This window comes from Solanum dulcamara, chromosome 2 (assembly GCF_947179165.1).
Source record: "Solanum dulcamara chromosome 2, daSolDulc1.2, whole genome shotgun sequence".
NCBI lineage: Eukaryota > Viridiplantae > Streptophyta > Magnoliopsida > Solanales > Solanaceae > Solanum > Solanum dulcamara.
The window spans coordinates 8,369,406-8,393,935 of NC_077238.1; the positions used below are offsets into that span (position 1 = coordinate 8,369,406).

The 24,530-nt window shown below is 31.9% G+C and overlaps 2 protein-coding genes across 3 annotated transcripts; both read left to right on the plus strand.

Annotated features, from left to right (window-relative positions):
* Positions 1-427: 427 nt before the first annotated feature.
* On the plus strand, positions 428-7,265 carry LOC129880215 (protein TWIN LOV 1). 2 transcript variants are annotated; one of them, XM_055954153.1, is made up of 8 exons: positions 429-542; positions 787-1,464; positions 2,464-2,671; positions 2,779-2,843; positions 3,020-3,099; positions 3,293-3,348; positions 3,439-3,502; positions 6,963-7,265. In XM_055954153.1, exons 2-8 carry the CDS (start codon positions 888-890, stop codon positions 7,107-7,109), a joined length of 1,197 nt encoding a protein of 398 aa, XP_055810128.1. In that variant the 5' UTR covers positions 429-542; positions 787-887; the 3' UTR covers positions 7,110-7,265. The 2 variants fall into 2 exon arrangements, with proteins under 2 accessions (XP_055810129.1, XP_055810128.1); XM_055954154.1 differs by lacking the exon at positions 3,293-3,348 and having other exon boundaries at positions 428-542; positions 3,404-3,502.
* A 9,962-nt stretch (positions 7,266-17,227) lies between these two features.
* On the plus strand, positions 17,228-19,771 carry LOC129875090 (aldehyde oxidase GLOX-like). The gene is made up of 2 exons (XM_055950526.1): positions 17,228-17,626; positions 17,987-19,771. The coding sequence occupies exons 1-2, from the start codon at positions 17,292-17,294 to the stop codon at positions 19,401-19,403; spliced, it is 1,752 nt and encodes a 583-aa protein (XP_055806501.1). The 5' UTR covers positions 17,228-17,291; the 3' UTR covers positions 19,404-19,771.
* The last annotated feature ends 4,759 nt before the right edge of the window (positions 19,772-24,530 follow it).

The window sequence follows — 24,530 nt, forward strand, 5'->3', positions numbered from 1 at the left end:
AACAAATTATTGAGAGAAATTTCACTTTCACTTACATAAAATTTCAAGTTTCAAAAACTCAAATTTTCAAATTGCAATTTTTAAAATCTGTAATCAATCGATAATGGTTCAATGCTAGGAAAAAAGCTTTTGCTTCGCGGGTCTATCACCCAATTGGTTTTGTTAGAATTTTTTTTATATGAGTATGTCCCTATCCCGTAAGCCTTTTATAATATGTATATTACAACATATAATCAATATACTATAAGTTATATATATCAATTAAAAAAAATAAATAGTAAATCTGAACATATATTTGGCTAATGTCCAAAAATAAGTCTTTTAATATTTCTAAACCACAATTAAAAATACACAATAGTAACCATACACTCTGAATAAAAATCTGCTACATGAATGACTATTTCAAGACTTTGTTTCCTATTCTCTTTTTTCAGTCACATTAAATTCCTTCGTACTTATAATAATTCATTCACCAAAAACGATTGATGGACATACCCCCAGTTCTTCTTGTTCATTCAATACATTTAGATATTTTCCTCCATGTAAGCTCTTCTTTCTCATTACACTAAAATATTATTTTTAGCGTAATTGATTTAGTTATTGTGACGTGACTATTATGTCACGATTAATCAGTCTTGTGGTTTGGTCTATTTTAGATCACTGCATATACCGGACTATCTTTTCTTATTTTATATGTGGTTTATTCAATTCTATGTGCTATTTCTATGGTCTTTCTTGTTTATTGATGATTTCTTTGTTATTGTTTGTTTTGTTCATGGGTTGAAGCTGAAGTTCTCAATTATACTAGCTGAAAGTTGACACATGGGATTGGGGTTAATCTTTGTGGATAAAGTTACAGTCTTTGAGCCAAAACAAGTTGAATCAGTATGGAATCACAACTGGGTTTAATTGAGAAATCATTTAATGTTAAATACTCAGATGGGGTTAGAGAAGCTCTTGATGAATTGCCTGATAGTTTTACAATTACCGATCCCTCTATTTCTGGTCACCCTATTGTTTATGCCTCAAGGGGTTTCTTGAAAGTTTTTGGTTATTCCAAGAATGAAGTTATAGGGAGGAATGGAAGGGTATTTCAAGGTCCTAAGACTAATAGAAGATCAGTTATGGCGATTAGAGAGGCGATTCGTGAGGAGAGGGGTATACAAATTAGTTTGTTGAATTATAGGAAGGATGGGACACCCTTTTGGATGTTGTTTCATATGTGTCCTGTTTATAGTGAGAAGGATGGGAGGGTGGTTCATTTTTTGGGAATTCAAGTGCCTATTTTGAGGAGGAGAAATTCATTAGGTGATAGAATTGGGAGAAATGGAGGAGTATGTCATGATGGAGGTAATTGCAGGGAGTATGTCTTTAAGTGTTGTAGGAGGGAGGTTTGCTCGAATTCGATTATGGAAGTGGATAGAGCATTTTCAGTTGATTCAGTTGCAGGATTGGATCATACAGGTATGTGTTTATTCATTATGCTTCTTGAAAGTTCTCAATTTTTGTTTGTTTATTGTAGTGGGCTTATTGTTTGATTTTCATAGTAAGTATGCACATTAAGATGTTTGGGATTTCGTTTCTGTCACAGTTGTTACATGATTTTGAAATTTGTTGCACTAATCTCCAATCTTTTGAGTATTGTAGTCCTCAACTTATGGTGCTTATTTCTTTCCAATGGTTGCCTTCGCTCCTTGAAGCAACGGTAAAGTTGTTTCTGCGTGACCTATAGGTCACGGGTTTAAACCATGGATTAGGTTAGACCGTCTACATCACTCCTCTTGATGTGCGGCCCTTCCCTGGATCTTGCTAATTCAGGATGCTTTGTGCATCGAGCTGTTCTTTTTTTCTCTTAAGCTTAAATTCATGTTTTGAGTCAATTCGTCAGTTGCTTGAGTTTGGACTTGGTTATGCTTTGGGGTGCATACACCTTTTCCATCACTTTTTAATGGTTTCCTTCACTCCTTGGAGCAATGGTAAAGTTGTTTCCATGTAACCTATAGGTCACGGGTTTAAGCCGTGGAAGCAACCACTAATGCTTGAATTTGGTTAGGCCGCCGTCTACATAACTCCTCTTGATTTGCGGTCCTTCCCTGGATCTTGCTAATGCGGGATGGTTTGTGCATCGGGCTGTCCTTTTTTTCTCTTAAGCTTAAATTCATGTTTTGAGTCAATTTCGTCAGTTGCTTGAGTTAGGACTTGGTTATGCTTTGGGGTGCATACACCTTTCCCATCACTTTGTGTTGAAGTTTCAACATGCAAATTAGCAATCCTAGTCAGTATGTCTAAATCATAAAAATTTGTCCAGCTAACTTGTACTGCACAAGGACTTTGTTTCCCATTTTTGTGCGTTTGGATTATCTCTGTTTCATTTTAATTCTTAAATCCTAGTGTAGAGTTTCCTAGTCTTGTTGCTTGAGGTTCATTTCTTAGGATTCCTTTCATAAGGCTTATTTATCACAGAAGTAGATGTTGAAGGACCTTGTGAAGCAAGTGATCAAGAGAAGACAAAAGCCAGTGTTGCTGTCAACAACATAATGTCCGTGTTGGCAAACTACAGTGAGTTGAATGGCAGACTGGTTAGTGACAGGAGGTGCTGTCAATCGGGAACGAGTCTGCTCGGTGCATCCTTAAATATATCTTTTGGTAGAATAAAACAAAGCTTTGTATTGTGAGTTTTTTTTTGAAATTCCTAATTTTCTTGTTTTGATGACCGATATGATCTGCTTCTGGATGGGCTTAACACTTTCTCTTGGAATATCTTCCTATAATGTGCAGAACTGACGCACACTTACCAGACATGCCAATTGTCTATGCAAGTGATGCCTTCCTAAAATTAACAGGTGCTAAAGCTGTAGCTAATTTACACTAGTGAAAACTTTTGTTCATTCAATGGGATGTTCTCATTTTTTATGGGTTTGCGAGGGCGTACATATTTTATTTCTTGTGTTCATAGAAAGAGCATGAGGGCTTACTCTAACTAATATTGCTAACAGGAACCATTCTTTTTCTTCAATAGGCTACTTGAGACATGAAGTATTGGGTCATAATTGTCGGTTTTTAAGCGGGGAAGACACAGACAAAGGCACACAATTTCAGGTAGTTTTTTTTTTGCAGATCTGCTCTCATTTGCTTAATTTTGTTTGTTGCATTTGCTAATTGCTCCATCTTGGGATAAGAGATTTGGTGCCCTTCGTAAGATTAAGTTTTTTTAAGTGGGGGAAGTGCTAAGGGAAGATATGCGGTTGAGCAGATGATCTCAATCCTTGTTGCCTTTTCTCTCTCTTTGCAGCTAAAACAATGCATCCAAAATGAACAACCGTGTACTGTACATATCTTTAATTACAGGTAGGTTCAGGTCATTGCTTGACATTCAGATAAGAATTGTATCCTTGTTCTTTAGGCTCAATCTCTTGGTCGCTGCATGTTTCCTTTCAGAAAAGATGGAACCTCATTTTGGAATTTTCTTCACATTTCACCGGTCCGGAGTGCTTCAGGAAAGGTAATATTTTTAACTAATAGGTACATATTTACCAGCATTGTTGTATGAGGCAGTGTGTTGTCCATTCTTGATTACCCACGTCCAGAAAATGAATGTAGCGAAGATGAGGATGCCCAAATGTATGTGTGGGCATACTAGGAGATATGATTAGGAACGAAGTTATACTAAGCAAGGTGGGAGTGCCTCTATGGTGGACAAGATGAGGGAAGCGAGACTGAGATGATTTGGGCATGTGAAGAGGAGGTACATGGATGCGCTAGTTAGGAGGTGAGAGGTTGACTATAGCAGGACTTAGGAGAGGTAGATGTAAGCTTAAAAAAACTGGGGGGGGGGGGGAGGTGATTAGAAATGACATGACATATCTTTAGCTTACTAAGGACGTAACCCTTGGTAGGAAGGTATGGAGATCGATGGTTAGGGTAGAAAGTTAGTAGGTAGTCGAATGTGGTTGCTCGTTAGGTGGGAGAGGCAGGGTGCTTGCCACATATCCTTTTCTCCTAATTAGTAGTAGTATTTAGTAATCAAGTAGTTTCTTATTCTTCTATGCATTTCTACTATCTATTGCTTTATTTTGTTTTGTATCTTGAAATTTTCTTGTCATTTTTTCTTCTTGCAACCTTTCTATAAATAACTTCCCTTTTAAGATGAGGGTCTATTGGAAACAACCTCTCTACCTAACAAAGGTAGGGAAAAAGTCTGTGTACATCTCACCCTCCCTAGACCCCATTTATGACATTAATCTGGATATGATGTTGTTGTTGTTGTTGTAGGTACATATTTACCATCCTTTATTTTTGTTTTGTATAATGTTGGCCTAAGATGAATTTAAAAGGGGAACATGGGCACCCAAGGGTGTGGCCTAGCTATCAATGAAGTGGTTGAGAGTCATGAGGTCTTAGGTTCAAATCCCAGCAGAGACAAAAAACACTAGGAGTCTGTTTGGAAAGTCACCTGGTAATTGGAATTGGTGTAATTACTAGGATAGTAATTATCAGCCTAGTAATTACACAACCTAATAATTACGATGACCTATTTGTTTGCCACAATCAGTGTAATTACAATTGTATTGTTTGGTTGCATAATTTACATTAGACAAATAAGGGCTTTTATAAATGATATTAAATTAAATATTTAAAATATATATTATCTTTTGAAAATATATTAATTAATAAACATATGTTCTTAACTAATATTATAAAAAAATAATTGATTTATATTTTTCAAATTAGTATATTTTAATTAAATTAATCATAAAAACTAAAAGTACAAATTTCTATAAACATCAAGAAATGCACGTAATCATAAAAACTAAAAGTACAAAATTTCTATAAACATCATGAAATGCACGTTTGACAAAAAGATTAACATTATAAATATAATGTCATAAAATTATTAAAAAATTTGACAAAAAGATAATCTATAAAGTCTTAACTAAAAAGAAATAACTTGCAATGGAAAATATCGAGCCAATACTCCTAAAATAAATGAAACTGAAAATATAATATAAGTCATAAATTCAAAACAAAAAATTTAACATAATACTCTTATGTCAAATTTCGACATAACGTACATAAATTTGATTTAAAAGAAAAGGATAACGTAAGTCTATAAACTTATTCGACACTGAATTCTATAATTTAAAAATTAGAATACTAACAAAATTATGCTAATGATAAAAAATCATAAAAAATATATGAAAAATTGCATGGAATAATATGAAGTAAAGGTTGAGAATGAAAAGGAAATGAAATATAAATAATATAAAATAAAATATATATTTTTAGAAAACATTAGAATAATAAAAATAAAAAAGAATTTAAAATAGTAAAAATTAAAGAATAAATTAAAACGAAAAAATAAAAATAGAAATAAAAGGAAGAAATTAGAAAGTAACCTATTTGTAATTACACCATGTAATTACCAACAATTCACAGGCTCCGCTGTGAATTGGAGAGTGTAATTAACCCCTGACAATTACACCCAATTAACAGCTGACCAAATAATTACATGGGCAACCATACATGCCATATAGTGTAACTATATCCAATTACACCAAATCCAATTACCAGGGTGTCTTTCCAAACAAGTCCTAGGTGATTCTTCTCATATGTTCTAGCCTTGGTGGGCAAAGTTACTTATTACATGTTGCTGGTGCGAGGTGGTAGGTATCTCGTGGAATTAGTAGGTGCTCAAAATTTGGCCCAAATACCACGATCATAAGAAAAAAGCGACCCCAATTTGTTTGAGATTGAGTCATAGTTGGTGTAGGTACATGTTTAACAGATGTATCTTTTAGTCCCAAGAGTAAGTTGGCCGAAGAGCGGAGACAAACTGTGTTGCAGTAGTAGAGTTTGTTGAGAGTTCCAAGCCAATAGTAGGTTCACTGGTGTCATAAATTAGTGGCGTCACCGCAGTCTTTGTCAAGATTATAGTGCTCTAATGACTTCCCCCCACCTATCAAGGTGATATATAGTCTTTTAACAGAACATATCCACATATTTTTCTCAATGTGAACCACTTCTCAACAGGTTCTTTTAGGTTAATGTCATGTCCAAATAGAATGAAAACATCTTCTTAGACATGCCTGTTAGTTTTCCAGTTTTACAAAATATGGGGTTATGAATTAGAAACTTATTGGTTACCTTTGCATACATTAATGCTTCAATCAAGATTCGAGATGTGAGTTGGTTCTCAGGTATCAAGAGTGATGGATGGACTAAATTCTTCTTTGCTTTATGTTAGGAGACGTAGATCTGAGATTAGTTCAATGTCTTCCAGAATAACCAATGCTCGAAAAGATTAGAGTTTTTGTCCATAGATTTAACTAATAGTGATGCTCACACACAAAAAAATAAATCTGTAATATTCTAAAGAAGAAATGGGAAAGTTGAAGTGGTTTTCGTTATGTGCCCTTTGTCTAGTTTGTGGTGATTAGTGCTAGCCAGAATGTTCAAAGAACTCAGTGAAAAAAGGATTTTATGATGTCTATCCAGTCTCTTGTAGATAATTGCAAGAGGCAAAGTAGTTAGAAGAAGCTAACAGGGAAGAAATGGAAGTACAAAGCGAAAACAGTTGTTAATTGCTTTGTTTAGGTTGGGAATCAAGCTGTCGTTTGTGTTGGACAAAGTCAATTAGTACATTCAACCTAACGAAGCTCGGTCTCAATCCACTTTTCAATATTGGATTGATACAGGTCTCTGAGTGAAGCGACATGGCCAATGAGGATATTCACACAGGCGACCCCAACTAGCTTGCGATTGAGGCATAGTTGTCCTGCTGCTGTTGTTGTTGTTGATGTTTGTTGTTGGAGCTCAGTGACAAGTCAGATTAGATATTTTCTGCATAGTTTGTACTTTTCTGTGACAACACAACTTAGGCTACTTCTACCTGCTGCTGCTTGTTGAGAAATTTAGTCCTACTTGTGCTAACCTCTTGTAGTTCTGTCCATTTGGTTGCATAGGTTGCATATTTCGTTGGGATTCAGATCGAAGATAGTAGCGATGCTCGGGAGAAACAAGGGCTAAATCCGGAGATGAGGCAGCGTAGCGTTGTCGCTGCTGTAAAGGTTGCTGTTAGAGGCTGGTCAATGGGTGCAAGCACCTCCTAGTTCTTGAAGAAATTTGTCTTTCCTTTTTTGTTCTGATAAACACATTGGACTTTGCTAAAAAAGTACTCTTATAGCTCATTGGTACCAGAAAGAAAACAAAAACAAAAAACATAAACAGTATGTTATGGTAATCTAAATCTGATCTTTTCTTTGTCATATATCCGGATGACAGTGCAACACTCGAGAAAATGACCTTTTCAGATCTTTTAGGTATAAAACCGATCATCTCTCGTAAAAAGAACATAAAACTAAAAACAAGTTTGTAAAGTGTTACAAAATCAAATCTTCCGACACTTGTTCACCATACATCTATGGCAATTATTATGAGGGTGGGATGGAGTGGGGAGTGGGGGTGGAGACGTTGGGTGAGCGTGAAGGAGACAATGGATTTGGAAATGACTTATGAAACTTGTTAAAAATATTTTGACCAACAAAAAATGAGAAAATCAGACAATACCAAATACACCCTTGGTGTCCAGTATTCGTGTTGAAGCTCCAATTAATTTAAATTCACACTGTATAAAACATATTTAAAAGAAAAATGCTTTCTAACATCGATATTTTTGTATACTCAAGATTCGGACGACATCTTTAATTAAGAGGGAATGGACACCCTTGTTGGCATAATTCTGCATATTCCTAATACAAACTTTGGTCAGCAATATATATATAAAGCTTCATATTACTAAATTTTTTCGGTAACTAATAATTGTTATTAATCACCGATAATATAACTCCATAGCATAGTCATTCACAACTAGCTATCTAAAAAAAAAGAAGCAAAATCACTGCAATATATGAAAATTTCTTTGCATTCCATGATGAAACTCTTTTGATCATTTTTTTTTTAATAAAGAAATACCTAAGTACTTGAAAGGAAGTTCTCCATGAGTGTACTTAATATTTGCATAACTAATGATACATTTGTCCATTTTAATATAAAACATGTACTAACAACACTTTGCTCATGTACAACTACAAAGTATCGTACATTTTAATTGGATTAGATTAGTATCAGCGAATCTTTTATTAGTTATTCAATAAATGCTAAATAACTATAAATGACGAAGATAAAAAATCTAAATAATGGAAAATTTAATATTTAAAAATTATTTTGAGAATGACTGAAAAGGTGAAAACGAGATCAAATATAAAACACAATTGATCAATTTTTATATTATAGTTTATCTCATTATAATTTCTACATTATGATTCATATATAGTTAATCCTTCAAACAAATGATTGCATGGTGTATTCATCATGATAGAATCGTTTGAGCCCGTGGAAACCGATTCTATTCCAAGGGAAGTTTTAGTGTCGTAAGTAGAGGGCGAATTCAAGATTTAAAGTTTATAAATTTTTATATTAATCTTAAGTTAATATATATATTAATTGAGTTCAGATTCAGATATGATATATGTATTTAGTGAATTTCTTATACGCATGCTTAATTAAGACAAAAATTATTTGGTTCACATAAACCTATATCATCTCAGCTAGAGTGACCCATGGGCCCAAAGAGGTTCAATCGAATCCCCTTCATTAAAAATTTACGTTGTATAAACAAAGTAAAATTATTATTTTTATATATAAAGAAATGTTAAATTATTTTAGTAAATTTCTTAATACTATATATGTGTAACACCCCAATTTTTTTTGCTGAAATTCGGACTATTCTTCATATATGTATTGGATCGTACTTGACGACTTCAAATTGCATGCATGAGTTAGGATTAATTCGTAAGTAATTGAAGGGTATTAGATGTGACTTAGGGTCATAAGGGACCCCTAAAACCAAGCCAAATCAAAATAATTTCTATCGACTAAGTTTCCGAATGAGTTCTGTATAAGGGTCAACTTCAAACGACCATAACTTCTAGAATATTAAGATTTATGTGTCCCTTGACCTATCAAATTAAACTTCTTTGAATCCTCTTTCCAACGTCACCGAGTCGCCTCATTTCCATTTTGGAGTAAAAAGTTATGACAATTTTATCAAATTCTATCACTACAATAGTTTGGGGCTTGGAGCGGCGTGCCAGCAGTGCGCCCGAAACTAGTTGTAGTAGTTTGGATGATGGAGCGGTGCGCCACAATCACGCCTGCAGGGTCCTGGACTCGTTTTTCAGATTTTGCTTGAGGAAAGGGCATTTTGTACCTTTCCCACCCATCCTATATCTAACCCACTACATTAGGGATCACCATTCTGCCCCATATAAGTTTCTAAGGAGTTTTTCTCTTCAAAAACGCCCAAGAACATTGAGAGCAAGGATTAGAGAAGAGAAAGAGGGCTAGAGTTCAAGTTCTAAGTTAATTCAAGAGGAGAGAAAGGTATGGTTCCTAGAGCATTCGTCAAGTTTTTCAAAGTCTTTCAAGAATCGAATTCTTCCAGGTATGTAAGGCTAACTAAAACATGAATTTGTGTTCTTCCATGTGCCCCATAGACGTGTTTGATAGAATTGTGAAAGACTTGAACCTTCTATGAACGTTTTATTAAAATTTTCCTAAACCCTAGAATATTTTTACATACTATTCATTGATTGATGATCTTCATGAGTTGAATTCTTGAACAATTACTTTTCATATTCTATTTCATGAACTATAACTACATATATTAATTGTAAACGATTATGCATATCTATTGATTGGAAAGAAAAGCATAAATTGGGATAACTATGAATGTGAATGGCATAAAATAGGAACATAACTTATTGTTGTAATAAAAGTATATCTAACTACTCTTGAAAGATGTAATTGGGACTGATTGGATAGTATGATTGGTTGAGAGGTTTGATTGTAATAAAATTGATAAATTGATAAGGGCCACATGAGACTTGTCGATATGACTAGATTGAACTGATTGGATAGAGTTTTATGAGCATTGAGTCTTGGGAGGAGTATCGAGCACCGAATTGGGTAAGAGTAAGTAATAACTCGAACCCAATAACTACGTCGCCAAACATAAGGGAGGATTGAACCGTTAAAGTCGGATGTTTTCCAAATTACTGTCCTGACATGATAGGACTTGATTAATTGTGGATCCATGATTGTTGATTCGTTCCTACCCTGGCAAGGTATGAACTGACTTGGCAATAATGTTGGCTTGTTGTACTATTACTGGCTCATAAGTGATGGTTGTCGCATAAGAGAAACTCTTATATATGTCTTGATATTACTCCGAGTTGGATTGGAATGGATTGGATTGGATTGTACATGATTGGTCTTGTCTAAATCATATTCTTGTTTAGACTTAGGATATGTTGATTGAATTGTTTCTTCTTTTGAGTTGGAATTCTGAGTTGCTTTGATTCTACCCTGATGCGTGTTTCACTCTGCCATTTTACGTACTCATACATTCCACGTACTAACGCCATTTGGCCTGCTTCATTTCATGATGCAGAGACAGGTACTAGAGATCCTCAACAGGCGCATCGTTGAATATCACTTCTACTCTCAGATTTGGTTAGCCCTCCTTGCATCCGCAGACACTCTAGATTTGTCATCTTTCTTTCGAATATTCCTTTTTGGATAGCCATGGACTTGTCATTGGCACTATCTAGAGAGTAGAGATGAGACTTCATAGACTAGACAGTGATGGATTTGTTTTGATGTCTTTAACTCATGATTGGTTTCCTTTCAAACTATGTTTCTGATTTGAATGATTGAAATTGTTGATTGCGTTAGCCCACTAAGAATTGTTTTTCTCTTAAACTAAGTCTTTCGCTGAATGAGTAATTGTGTGATCAGGACAAGTGGTTCGCTTGGAACCCAACGATGGCTTTTGAGTGCCGGCCACGCCTAAAGTACTCTTCCGGGACGTGACAATATGTCACTTATATAGTAATATAGAGCTTAGGCAATAATTAGTGAACCCATAACTTTTAAGTTAGATCCATCCTTGGGCACCTGAGGTTCATCTAAATCATCTGTAATACATATATTAAATCTCTTAAGATTTTTTTAATAATTTCTTTTAGTTCTGTTAGAACATAGTATTACTTTAACACAAAAATATAAAATTTTATTGAAGGCAAAAAACACAAAAGAAGAAAACCACACGAATTAAATCAAAAACTGACAAGTAAATGTGCTTATCAATATAAACACACATATTTATCTATCTATCTATATATTAAGTACCCTAATTTAATTATTAGTTTTATTTTTGAACTATTTGTTGGGAAAAAGGCACCGACTGTTTTTCCACCCTTTTCGGACCGCCTTCAAGCAGAAAATAACAGAAAAATTTAAAGAGAATAACAACACAAAAATTTAACGCGGAAAACTCCCCAATTGGAGAAAAAACAACGGACTACCCATAAAAATATTCACTATATGAAAATTGTTACAACCATATGATACACAATATTTTTCTCACTCACCCAAATACCTAAAAGACTACACCCAAGAGATCTCCAAGAGAAAATTCTCTAAATCTCACATGTATTTCTCTAGATTTTTGTTGTTATGTGTTCATGGTAGAGATGCCTATTTATAGGCAATTTAGAACCATAGTTGGTGCTTATGAACACATTTATGCCATCATATTTGATAAAATGTGTGAAAATCATTAACCTTCTTTGTTGACTTCCACTAACCAAATGCCTACAATTTTGACATTTTTCTTCTTTATTCAAACAAATACAACACTATTGACAGCCTTAAAAACATCTATATTTGACTAACTAAACTTAGATACACCTCTGATCTGCCACATGACATAGCAAGTGGTTTCAAACTCTTGTAGGAGCATGAAACTTTTAATTTAAAGTCGAGAAAAAAGTTGAAAACATCTCTAAACTTGCAAGAATTTAGGCGTGTATTTAAGTTCAGTTAGTCAAATTTAAAAACATTTTTAAGACTGTTTATAGTTCAAAAATGAAATTAATAATTCGCGCCGAATTTAGGAGTGTTTTCAATACTTCAATTTTAATCGGCTTGCTCGTGACTTCGATTTTAACTAACCTAACAAATGAATTTTAGGTTAAACAATTTTACTATGATTTCCAAACATGTCCAATTTTTTTTTTTTTACATTATTTGTGTAATAAATTAAAGAAGAAAAAACCAACCGCATATGTAAAATGCATTGTTGAGATCACAAATAAAATTAGGATGGTTTAATTGGCTGCAGGTAGCTACATACTTGCATTTAATTCAAGCATTTTAATAATCATGCTGACCGACAAAATATTAAAGTTTCTATGGACCCTTATACCAAATTATTAATTACAACAAGTTGACATAGACTCTCCTAATTAATCGTGCCCTTCTGAACTTTTTAGAACTATTTAAACCTCCACAACTGTAACAAAATATCATAGGTAAGTCATGTCATCAAAGATCAATCAGTTGTCGTGGAATGTTAAGTATTCCTTTATTTTAAAATAAAGGTTTTAGGTTCAAGTTTTTTTAAATATAAAATCGTTTTTGTTAGAGAGCGTTTTATCCTTCTCCCTCAAATTAAAATTTTCTAGTGCAAATTCAAATTTAATCCAACTCCAATATGAATACCTAACAGTACCACCATATAGGAAACTGGAAGAAAAAGTTATGTCATCAAAGAAGAGTCGAATGGCTTGTTCACTTGACACCGACACATCGTATTTTTTTTTTAATTATAGATGTATTTTATTAAACTAATCTTATTAGTAATGTTTTAAAATTATATATTTGACTACATCTACTTTACATAATTAATTAATACTAAGAGTAATTTAGAGGAAAAAAATAATAAAACTCTCTTAATTTGTTAAAATGGACAAGTGAAATGAAATATCTAGGAGCCGAATAAAATAAAATGAAAAGGATAGTTTATATGGTCATTCATTTTGTCTAGTTAACTTTCATGATCATTTTAGCGGAAATTACAATTTTCAATACATTATTAATGATTATATGGAAGTTATCTAGGCAAAGTTGGATGACGGTGAAAAGTAACTAAGAAAAGTTGGGATGCTTTTGAAAAAAAATAAAATAAAATTGAGTGACTTGGTAATTGATTAATATAAATAAAGCGAGCATTCAGAAATTTAACCCAAAAAAATTCATGAAATTAAAGTTGATCTTATGACATGTAGTGACAGATCTAGATCATAATTTACGGATTCATGAGAATTATTAGTTTTTGTTCAAATTTTACATACATATTAAGAAACTTACTAAATATTTATAATTATTTGATTTTAAACTCAATTAGTATGTGTATATTAACTTGATGTCGATGTATCAACATAGGTTGTGGTAAAATGATAATTACTTTTTCATCTTTAACTAGAAATTTTGAATTTGAATCTTAATATAAAATCCCCTTTTTTAGGAAAAGCTTTACCTCCAAAACATGTCACTTTCTAGCATGATTTCGAATTTAGTCATGTCATAAGATGTTTTTTTTTTTAAAAAAAATATCATTATAAAATATATCAACTTCAAATCTTGGAACCTTTGCCTTCGTCGAAAACTTTTTAAACTTTTTTGATTGTGAAAGTTCACAGGTGCTCAACTTTAGGACTTTAACTTATGACTCTTGGGGAAATTATCATTTAAAAATAGCTTTCGTGCTCGTGTGAGCATGGACAAGAGATGTCATCATGGTTACCTTTATAATAAGATATTTTATGTTGCTTAATGGGCAAAAATATATATGGAGTTAATAGAGACTGCGATAGGAAACCAAAACCAATGGGGCAATTGTGGCAGTAATTATATACTATATATTGACAGTATTTAATATAATCAACCATGAGCAAGCCTTAAAGTCATTATATGAAACGAGTAGCGGCATTCACGGTTGGTTTGGGTTGGTTATTAGTTAAAATTAAAATCAAATCAATTTAATCGGTTTTTAAAAAATTAAATCAGACCAAATATAATATATATTTATGGGTTTGATTGTTATCGATTTCGGTTTGATTTTATTTGGTTATACAGTTATTAATCATAAACAACTATTAAAAAAATGATTTGATCAAACTGGGAAAAAAGTGACAACAATCCATTCGAAAAGAAAAATAATTAGAATGACTGATATTATATAACTCTCGATCACTAAATTTACTATGAATAAAACTTCAAAATTCACCATTTTAGCCTAGAAGGGAGAGACAATGACATTTTTAATCCCACTAAGAATTGTCTTAGAAATTCATATACACGAAACCATAAAATAGAATTTTGCTTTCATGAATAGATTAAAAATAAATTTTGATGAAAACATATATAAGATCTTTAAAATTGTTTATAAAAATAATTTTATGTATGTATAATAATAAAATCTATGTATATAATTTGCTGGTTGGTTCGGTTATTTCTTCGTTTTTTTCGAACAAAATCAAATCAAAAAAAAATACTATCAATTTTTTATAAAAATCTAAGACCAAACTAAACCAAACACAAATAAAATCAATTTATTTAATCGATTTGATTCGATTTTTCAATTTGAATCGATTTTTATTGAAATCGTAAATACCTTTAGAAACAAGTATGACGGTCTTTATGTAACCATTTAATTTTTGAAACTCACTAAATTGATAGATCCAAATTGTATCATGTAGGATTTATTTAAGAAAAACACTTTTACTATTAGAATTAATTTCTACATTCCAAAACTCAAACTAAAGACATTTGGTTGACCTGTTGATAGAGTCAAAGCCAAGATTTATTAAACTCTATGGATTTTGAATTTTCTATCATAAAATATCAAATAATAGTAATACATTTTATATTTAATTTTTATATATATATTTAATAAATTTATAAATACAATTACAGAGTGTGAATTAATTAAAATTATTGAATTAGACCAAATCGATCTTAACATAATATTCTCACTCCCATATATAGTTTAATTTGGAAGGTGAAATGTTAAATCAGCAAACCACTACTATAAGTTCTCTTTGTTTCATCCAAATCAAACAGCTACGCATTGTACTATCTAAGAATACCTAATGAAATTGACAGTATTAATTAGAGACAACCAACTAGAGTAATTAAATGGTAATAACTTATAAGTACTATACTAAAACTTCGTTATAATAATTCATTATAACGGCCTGATTTTTTTTAAAACTAATTTTTTATGTTATGTTTTATTTTTCTATAACAATATTTTATCTATAATAACAGGGACATTCATTATAGTGTCACTCTCTTTGAAAAAAATTACCCCTCTATAATAATCATATTCAAATATATTACAACAACAACAACAACAACAACAACAACAACAACAACAAACCCAGTATAATCCCATAATGTGGGGTCTGGGGAGGGTAGAGTGTACGCAGACCTAACCCCCACCTTGAAAGGTAGGGCGGCTATTTCCGAAAGACCCTCGACTTTAAGAGAGGACAAGATAAAAGGTCAGATAAGGGCAAACATATAGAAAACAAGATAAAACAGGATTAGCAAAAGGGAAAGTCGTGGTAGAGTGGTACGGGAAGAAAGAGGCATAACTACAATAAAAAATATATTATGTATAAAAATAAAATACTAAAATATTTATAATAATCATCATTAACATCATGCATATTGTAAATTTCAAATACGAATATCTAAACAAAAAAATAATATATATACAGCCATGAAATTTTCGAACAAACGTTATCAAACCTTCTATAAAAAAAAGGACAGCCCGGTGCACTTAAGCTCCCGCTAAAAGTTAAAAGAATCAAGTTTCATTGTCCTCCTCAGCCAAAACAACATAGAAAGAAGGCAAAATAAAGAGGTAGATAAAAGTAAATTAACTAAAGTCTATTCAAGGAAAGATAAAAGGATTTATATTCTTTAAATAAATAACAGTGAAATAGTAGTAATAATTATTTGTGGAAATCAAAATGATTATAAACCAATACAAGAACTTCCTTTCTGTCTCTCCATATATTTAGTATTAATTGATTACTTTCACCTAATCTGTGCATGCATTTCCCCCACCCTCCCCATCTAGATCCCTCTTTCTTTATAGGCGACTTATTTTAAGTATTTTTAAATTAAAATAATTTTATAATATTTTTGTAGTATTTGAGTAAATATAAAAATATTTATAAGTATTTGATTTTAAGCTAAAATGATAAAAATTAATCAAAAATAATAGATAAGAAGGAGTTGTTGTGAGACAGAAGTGTTACGTTAATACTTGTGCGAATCTCTTTTTATTCTGAATAAATTGTCTGAGGTTATTTCTCTCAATATTTTTATTCTCATATTTATATTAAGGGTGTCAAAATGATCCCAAATATAAGTAATCCGCCCAATCCGTCCAAACTTTTATAGGTTGGGCTCAAGATAATTTGTATTGGTTCAATCTCAATCCATTCAAGTCTTAACCATTTAAAAAAAAATCTTCAATTGAGCCCAACTTAATCTCCAATTTCAACCCGTTTTAAAACTCTTTATTTGCATTGGTGTAACGTATATTCTCATATTAAAAATATGAATTACTATCTATTTTCTATCTTTTAGGATTAATCTATCAATTTGTGGATTTTTATTTTTATTTTCTTGAGTTGAAATTCAAATTGTGATTATAAAAGGTAAATAATAAGATGTTAAAATTGTTGAGATTAAGCGGGTCAAATTGGGCGGGTCATGACCCAGTCCAAATTTTAGCCCAATTGAGCCCAAAGTAAATTTGGGCGGGTCATGATCCAACCCGATTTTTATTTCAACCCATTTTAATATTCTCAATTCCAACCCAACCCGCTCATTTGACATCCCTAATTTATATAGTGAATTGCTCATCTCCTTTTGTGAATGTAGGTTGGTTGCCGAACCACGCTAAATATTTGTCTCTTGTGATATATTTCTCGTTTATCTTGTTACTCATGGTCTTTCGAGGTTTGTTTTGCTAGCTTGTGTATGCCACCTAATTATTTTTGTCCTAACAATAATCCGGATGGTAAACACCCCTCACTTCCAATTTAAAATTTGTGACTTTTGATTATAATTCAAAAATCAAAAGTGAATCCAGACATGCTATATCTTTCCACTTTCTTACACAATTAAACTTTTAGATTTCACACTAATTAAATTAATTTCATTCCTTTAAGAACCTATGAAACTACTAGCATATAATATTCCTTTTATTAATTTTCCACTTCCCCAATTTTTAGTTTCTTTCTAAAATCCCCTCAAGAAACACACATAAATTTAGACTTCAAGAAGTAGTACTCCCTCTTGTTATTATGGCATTCAATATTGTATGTTTTCCCTTCCTTTTTTCTCTTTTCCTTCTTTTCCCTCTTTCATGTTCATCTTATTCATCACAAAAACATGACACTAGCAAAAAGAGCCATAACCACCAACATGGTTCATCATCACTTCCTAGTAATATTCAACAACAATCATCATCATTGGACCAAAAAACCTCAGATCATACAAATGGTAAATGGATTCTTCTTCATAAATCCATTGGCGTCTCTGCCATGCACATGCAACTTCTCCATAATAATAAAGTTGTCATCTTCGATCGGACCGATTTCGGTTCTTCTAACCTTTCTCTTCCTCAAGGCAAATGCAGGTACGATTGAATTGTCTGATCATCTCATCTCATATCATTTGAAAACTTAACAAGGCGTTTGAACATATATACAAATTGGAGTAATTATTTGGAAATCAATGCTTGTTTTGCAATTTTGTTTACTATTTCAATTTCAAAGTGAAATAAAGAATTTGAAGTTTCAAAGCATTTCAAGCACTCTTTCATAATTAATTACAGGTGAATTCGGAATTTTAAATTTATTAGTTTTGAGCACTTATTTATACAAATTAACTAAAAAATTTAAATCAAATATAGCGTTTGAGCTGAATTTCTTATCTAAATGGCGAAGGATTAGAAATAACACATATATTTATTTTTACTTAATTATATTTTCAACAGGTACAATGACGAAGCCCTCAAAGTAGATTGCACAGCTCATTCTATCCTTTACAATGTCGCCACCAATACGTACCGTCCACTCATGGTACACACAGACGTTTGGTGTTCCTCAGGTGCCGTTAACTCCAACGGCACCCTTATACAAACGGGTGGATATCACGCTGGTGAACGTAAAATACGATTATTTTCACCGTGTGCTGATGAAGAAATTTGTGATTGGACGGAAATTTCACAGAATCTCATCGTTAAACGATGGTATTCAACCGATCATATACTTCCTGACGGACGTATTATAATCATAGGAGGAAGAAGTGCTTATAGCTACGAGTTTTTCCCACAAAATTCAAATAATAACGACGTTTTTCACCTCCCGTTTTTGAAGGAAACAACTGATCCTAAAGAGGAAAACAATCTTTATCCGTTTTTATACCTATTACCCGATGGAAATGTGTACATTTTTGCTAACCAACGGTCGATAGTATTGGATTACGCAAAAAATAGAGTTATTAGAGAGTTTCCATTAATTCCTGGTGAGAAAAGGAGTTATCCGGCGACTGGATCATCGGTAATGTTACCAATGAAATTAGTCACTGGTGATTTTTCTCCCTTGGTGGAGGTGATGGTTTGTGGTGGCGCTAATGGTGGCGCGTTTTTACAAGCGGAGTTGGGTGGATTTATGCCTGCTTCGAGAACATGTGGGCGGATTAAAATAACGGATCCGGATCCTAAATGGGTCATGGAGGATATGCCATTGGGTCGGGTCATGCCTGATATGTTGTTGTTGCCTACAGGAGATGTGATTATATTGAATGGAGCATCAAAAGGGACAGCCGGGTGGGAAAACGCGATTGACCCGGTATTGAATCCGGTTTTATACAATCCGAATCAATCCGACCCGAATAAGAGATTCAGTGTACTCAACCCCACTAGTATTCCAAGAATGTACCACTCAGCAGCGACGTTATTGCCAGATGGCAGGATATTAGTGGGTGGAAGTAATCCACATATAAGGTACAACTTCACAGGCGTAAAGTACCCCACAGAGTTAAGCTTAGAAGCATTTATGCCACCATATTTGAGTCCACAACACTCTCATCTCCGTCCATCAATCATGACCGTTGAAGGATCCGTATCGTATGGTCAGAAATTCTCCGTCACATTTACCCTCGGGGTTTCTCAGGCTACGAACGAGCTCATGGTAACCATGATCGCACCATCATTTACCACACACTCGTTCGCAATGAATCAACGATTGTTAATTTTGGACATCGTAGAAGTTCAACAACTGTCATCGTTCGCCCAAAAAATTACGGTGTTTGCGCCTCCATCGTGTAATATTGCACCTCCCGGTTATTATATGGTGTTTGTGGTTCACAAAGGCGTTTCTGGACACTCGATTTGGGTAAAAATGCAATAATTTTGATAACCAAATTTTTATTTTATTTATTTTTGGTGTTGGAATTGGTAGTTTAGAATTTAATAGGTGCATTACTATTTCACTATAGGTAGTTGGAAATTGGAATAGGAATTTAAGTACAATTGAGAAAGGGTCATAATTTTTCTCAAAGAGGAAAAAGAAAAGATTGGTGTATTTTTTTTTTTTGTTTGTGTTTTTTTGTTGGTATAATTGCCTAGGTGAGTTAATTGTTTAGAATACAAAGAATAAGGTAGGGCGTGTACATGACCTCAATACTCAACAATAAGAAGGAAAATTCCTTCATTCTAGCAAATTATGTTTTAGTACAGATGTAAAGTTTTTGATATATGATTATTGCTTTTGATTAATTATGTGCGCAAATTTTGATAAATTTACTGTGACAAAGATAGTTGATACAATCATGTAATAATGCTTAGGTTGATAAAATTGAATCGATCAATAAATTAAATTAAAATATTATTATTGGTTATTGGGTTAACGAATTTTTAGTGATTTTATAAAAAAAATTATTGAGTTATTTGTTTAATATTGGTTTTTTAATGTTGAATTATTTGATAAATCGATAATCCATTAAAAATTATAGTAATTTATTAATTTATCCCTATATAAATATTGAATATTAATATCAGTACCTTAATGATTACTATCTTTGCCCTTTATTATTTAAGTCACATTATTATCCTAGTTCTTTTATTTGAGTTGCACTTGTATAGTTCTTTTTATGTTGGTTACTAATGTTTCTATTTTATGAGCATTTTTACATTTTTGTCTAGTCGCGCCAAATTATTAGAGAAGTTATACAATTATTTAATGAGCATTTTCTTATAAGTTAAACCGAAAATTGAACCGTTAAATTTCAAAAATTGATAAACGAAAAATCAATAAAAAATATCTTATTGATTTTGTTATTGATTTAGTATATATAAAAAATTGAAAATCAATAAGCCAAACAAATAATAGATAAAATCGAATCGAACCGATCGATGCACACAACTAATAATGCTTAGTCATAGTTCAATTAAAATTGCTCTTTTTGTTCTAATTAATTTGTGTTTTAAATGTTTGATTGGATGCAAAATTTTAAAGAAAAAAGATATCGATGCTTATTTACAATCCACATTCACATGTTACGGATTCCTAATTTTCAGTAAGGGACTTCGAAAAATAATGCTTGAGATTTGAATTTGAAACCTCAAATTAAATTTTAAATTCCTCGACCACTAAATTAATTTCTAATCTTATATTTATGATATTCAAAATCTAAATATATACATTAAAAAAATCTAAAAATTACTTTATCATATAAATTTTTACCGAATAAATTATAGTAAACCCCTTGTTACCCTCTTCAATGGTAGATGCATGGTCTTTTGGGTTGGGAATGAAACTTAACAGGCTGGTGAAGTAAATGAGTAAGTTGTAAAGTAGGTGGGGATGGGACCCTAAGATTAAAACACAAAGAGGGAGTCCCCTATCATTGTTTGTATTGGACAGTACAATTGTCAGAAGGCAAGTGCCTCTATTGGACCATTAATAAACCTTTGTGATTTTGGGGTGGGTACAAGTGATGAACACAGAAAGAAAAAGTCTACACTCATTACTCATCCCCCCCACAAGTAGCAAAAGAATGAAGCAAGAAAATTACTAACTCCCTTTTGATTTAGGTGACGGATTGATCAATATTTGATTGGACAACATTTGTTTTAATAAAAATTAAAATTTATGATGTGAAATAAGTGCTTTTAGGAGAATCATCATTTCATTTAACAGTTGAATTTATAAAAAGTAAGTGAATTAAAGTTGATTAAATTCATTATTTTTTTGACTAAGATGGCAAATCATGGTTCATTACCGGAACAAAATCTCCTACATAAAAATAATAATACAAGTGGAGAGGAGATTTTAAGGCCTCTTTAAGGGAAGATACTATAAGGTGGAAGAACAAAATACTAACAAAATCTTCTTGGGATTTTTCTCCCATGCCTTTTATTCTTTGCAAAATTTCATTTTATAGCTTCAAAAATTAATCATCATTTCACTGTGAAACGACTATACGCTTGGGCACTGAAAAAACTATTTTATAGCACACGTCTATGTTCTAATGCCTTGTGTAAAACTGATTGAAGCAGATGGGCATTGGGCGTGCAATTGAGATTAAATGTTGGACTTTTGAGGATCATATGATTGCTTTCAGCTGTAAGGTGGTCTTCTTAGGGTGAGGCTTCTCCCGAATGCCTGATCATGTGTGAGTGGTAATGTTTGACTAGATACGAATTTAAGAAAAAAATATTTTTTTTTGAAACTTATTCCCTAAAATAAGTTATATGTATTTATGTAGTTATAAATCATCTTATTATAGGTAAAATATACAAATTAAAGTTAAATTATTTTTAGATAATATATTTTGGGAGACGGATAATCAGGAAAATTTGACAAATAAATTCAACAGAGAGAACATTGAAGAACAAAAAGGGACAAAACATAAAACGCTTTACTCCTCAAAGTGAGACTTTTTGATGTGAATTTGAGCTAGTGAAACCTCAAAACGGATAGACATCAAACAAAAAAAGAGAGGGAGAGGAAAGTTTGTGGAGAGAAGAACAAAAAGGGACAAAACATAAAACGCTTTACTCCTCAAAGTGAGACTTTTTGATGTGAATTTGAGCTAGTGAAACCTCAAAACGGATAGACATCAAACAAAAAAAGAGAGTGAGAGGAAAGTTTGTGGAGATGCGGGGTATCGATCCCCGTACCTCTCGCATGCTAAGAGAGCGCTCTACCATCTGAGCTACATCCCCTGATTTGGTCAAATTTGTTACCGTATACTAGATCTTTGTTTAAGTTTTTATCTAAGGCATAATCTATTAATGGACAGGGGCGTGGTCATAATATATTGTACAGATAAATGTCAAAAACACATTTAAACTATACCATTTTTTTGAGTTTCATACCTAAATTATTAAAAGTGTGAGTTTCATACCTAAATTATCACTTATTAGTTTGAGAAACACACTTCAAAAGTGTGTGTAATACACTCTCTCTAGTTTTGAAATAAATCTTGTCAAATGGATAAAATATTTCACCGTAACAAAAATCAAATAAACTATTAATATTAGTTAAAAGTTAAAGACTAAGGTATTTCTACCCCAAAAAAGAAATTATTTTTTTTATAAAAAAATCTAAAATATTTTGTTCACGCATTCCACCACTTCTGCCCCCTCCCCCCACACAACAATCCTCATCCTTTTATTTTTTAAAAAAATCATACTTCACCCTTCTCTCACTCCTTTCTAAGAAATGTTATTATTTTATTTTTAAAAAAAATAAAATTATACCCACCCCATCAAACCCCCCGCTCTTAATTTATATTTATTTTTTTATTTTTTTGGTTTTGTGTTAGATATGTACATATATTTTAGAAATATATGTACATATAAATATATGTACATATCTAACACAAAATGAGATTTTTTTTTTAAAAGTGAAGGATTAGGTGGGAAGGGGTAAATTGTTTTTTTTTTTAAAAAATAAAAAATCTAAATTGTTATTTGAAGGAGGGGGGGGGGGGGGCAGGCAAGATAAAGTAAGAAATTTTATAAAAAAAATTTAATAAATAAAAATAAAACTAAAAAATTGGGGTGGGGGCCGGGGGATACAGGGGTGGAGCTACATGCAGTCTAGGGGGTTCACCCTTCGTCGAAAAATTACACCGCATGTATAGAATCCGTTTGTTGGTTTATGAGTATATATTTAATAATTAATCTCCTGACTTGGTCCAGCGGTAAATGGGTTCATGAATTTGCAAATTCTGGTGCCAACTCTGCGGGTTCGAGCTCGGGTAACAACATATTTTTTTTCATATTTTAGTTTCAACCTATTTTCATTTTTATTTGCTTAATAAATAAAACGTCCAACCCCAATATTGTAATATTAAACTGTATTATGTGTTTAATTATTTCACATAAATATTTTAGAGCACAACAAAAAATGAATTACACTTTACAATATTTTTTTTTCTATTTTTATAAAATTAAGTACAAGTTATAACTTTTTTTGAGTTTTCATATTTAAAATTAAAAAAAAAAATCTCTCATACTCATTTTAAGTCAAACATTTAATTTTTATTTGATTAAGGAATAATATGATTATAAGTAAGATTAAATAAATAGGATTGGAGTTGGAAGTATTCTCATATCCTTCTACTATAGATTAATGATCACAACTTAAGAAAAAATATGCCTTTAACGTACAAATCAAGAATTAAGAAAATTCTCATTATTAAACTTTCATTTAATTATTTATCTTATTTTAATATATTTTTTTGGATGGTATAATCTTTTGTGTTCCTTATTTAGTGTCAAAAATTGAATAATGTATATATACAACAATGATAGTGACAAAACCCATAATTAAAATTTTAAAAATATATTTTCTCATATTGATTTTAATATTATGTCAAACGTGTACTTTCTCTATTTTATTGTTAGTATTGAGGTAAAGTTGAATTTTATCTAGTTGCTTATATTTGATCCGATCCGTTCATATATGACCCGATCTGACCCTCTTATTTGTAGATACTATTAACATGCTTACTTATTTTTTGAACCCCCTCGATGAAAATTCCGCTTCCGCCATTGGGGGATATGGTGAGAGAAAGTGGTGGAGTGGAGTAAGAAAAATATTTTATATTTTATTTTATAATTTTTTTTGGCTGGAAAATAGTAATACTTCAATCTTTAATTTTAACTAATTTTAATAATATATTTAATTTTTGTTAATGTGAAATGTTTTGTCCATATGGAGTGTGAAGTGTCAATTTTTTTTAAAATGAAAGAGAGAGTACAATTATAATTACACTGTAATTACATTGTGGCAAACAAATAAGTTATCGTAATTACTAGGTTGTGTAATTACTACCTTAATAATTACACCAATTTCAATTACCAAATGGCTTTCCAAACATACCCTTATATAAATGAATTGAAAATCAATTGTGTAATCAATATAGTATCAAGTGAATTAAAAAAAAACCATATGTTAAACTAAATATTGCATTGCATAGAAGCACAATGAGTTGCCTACATTCTAGAAAAAAAATCACATGAT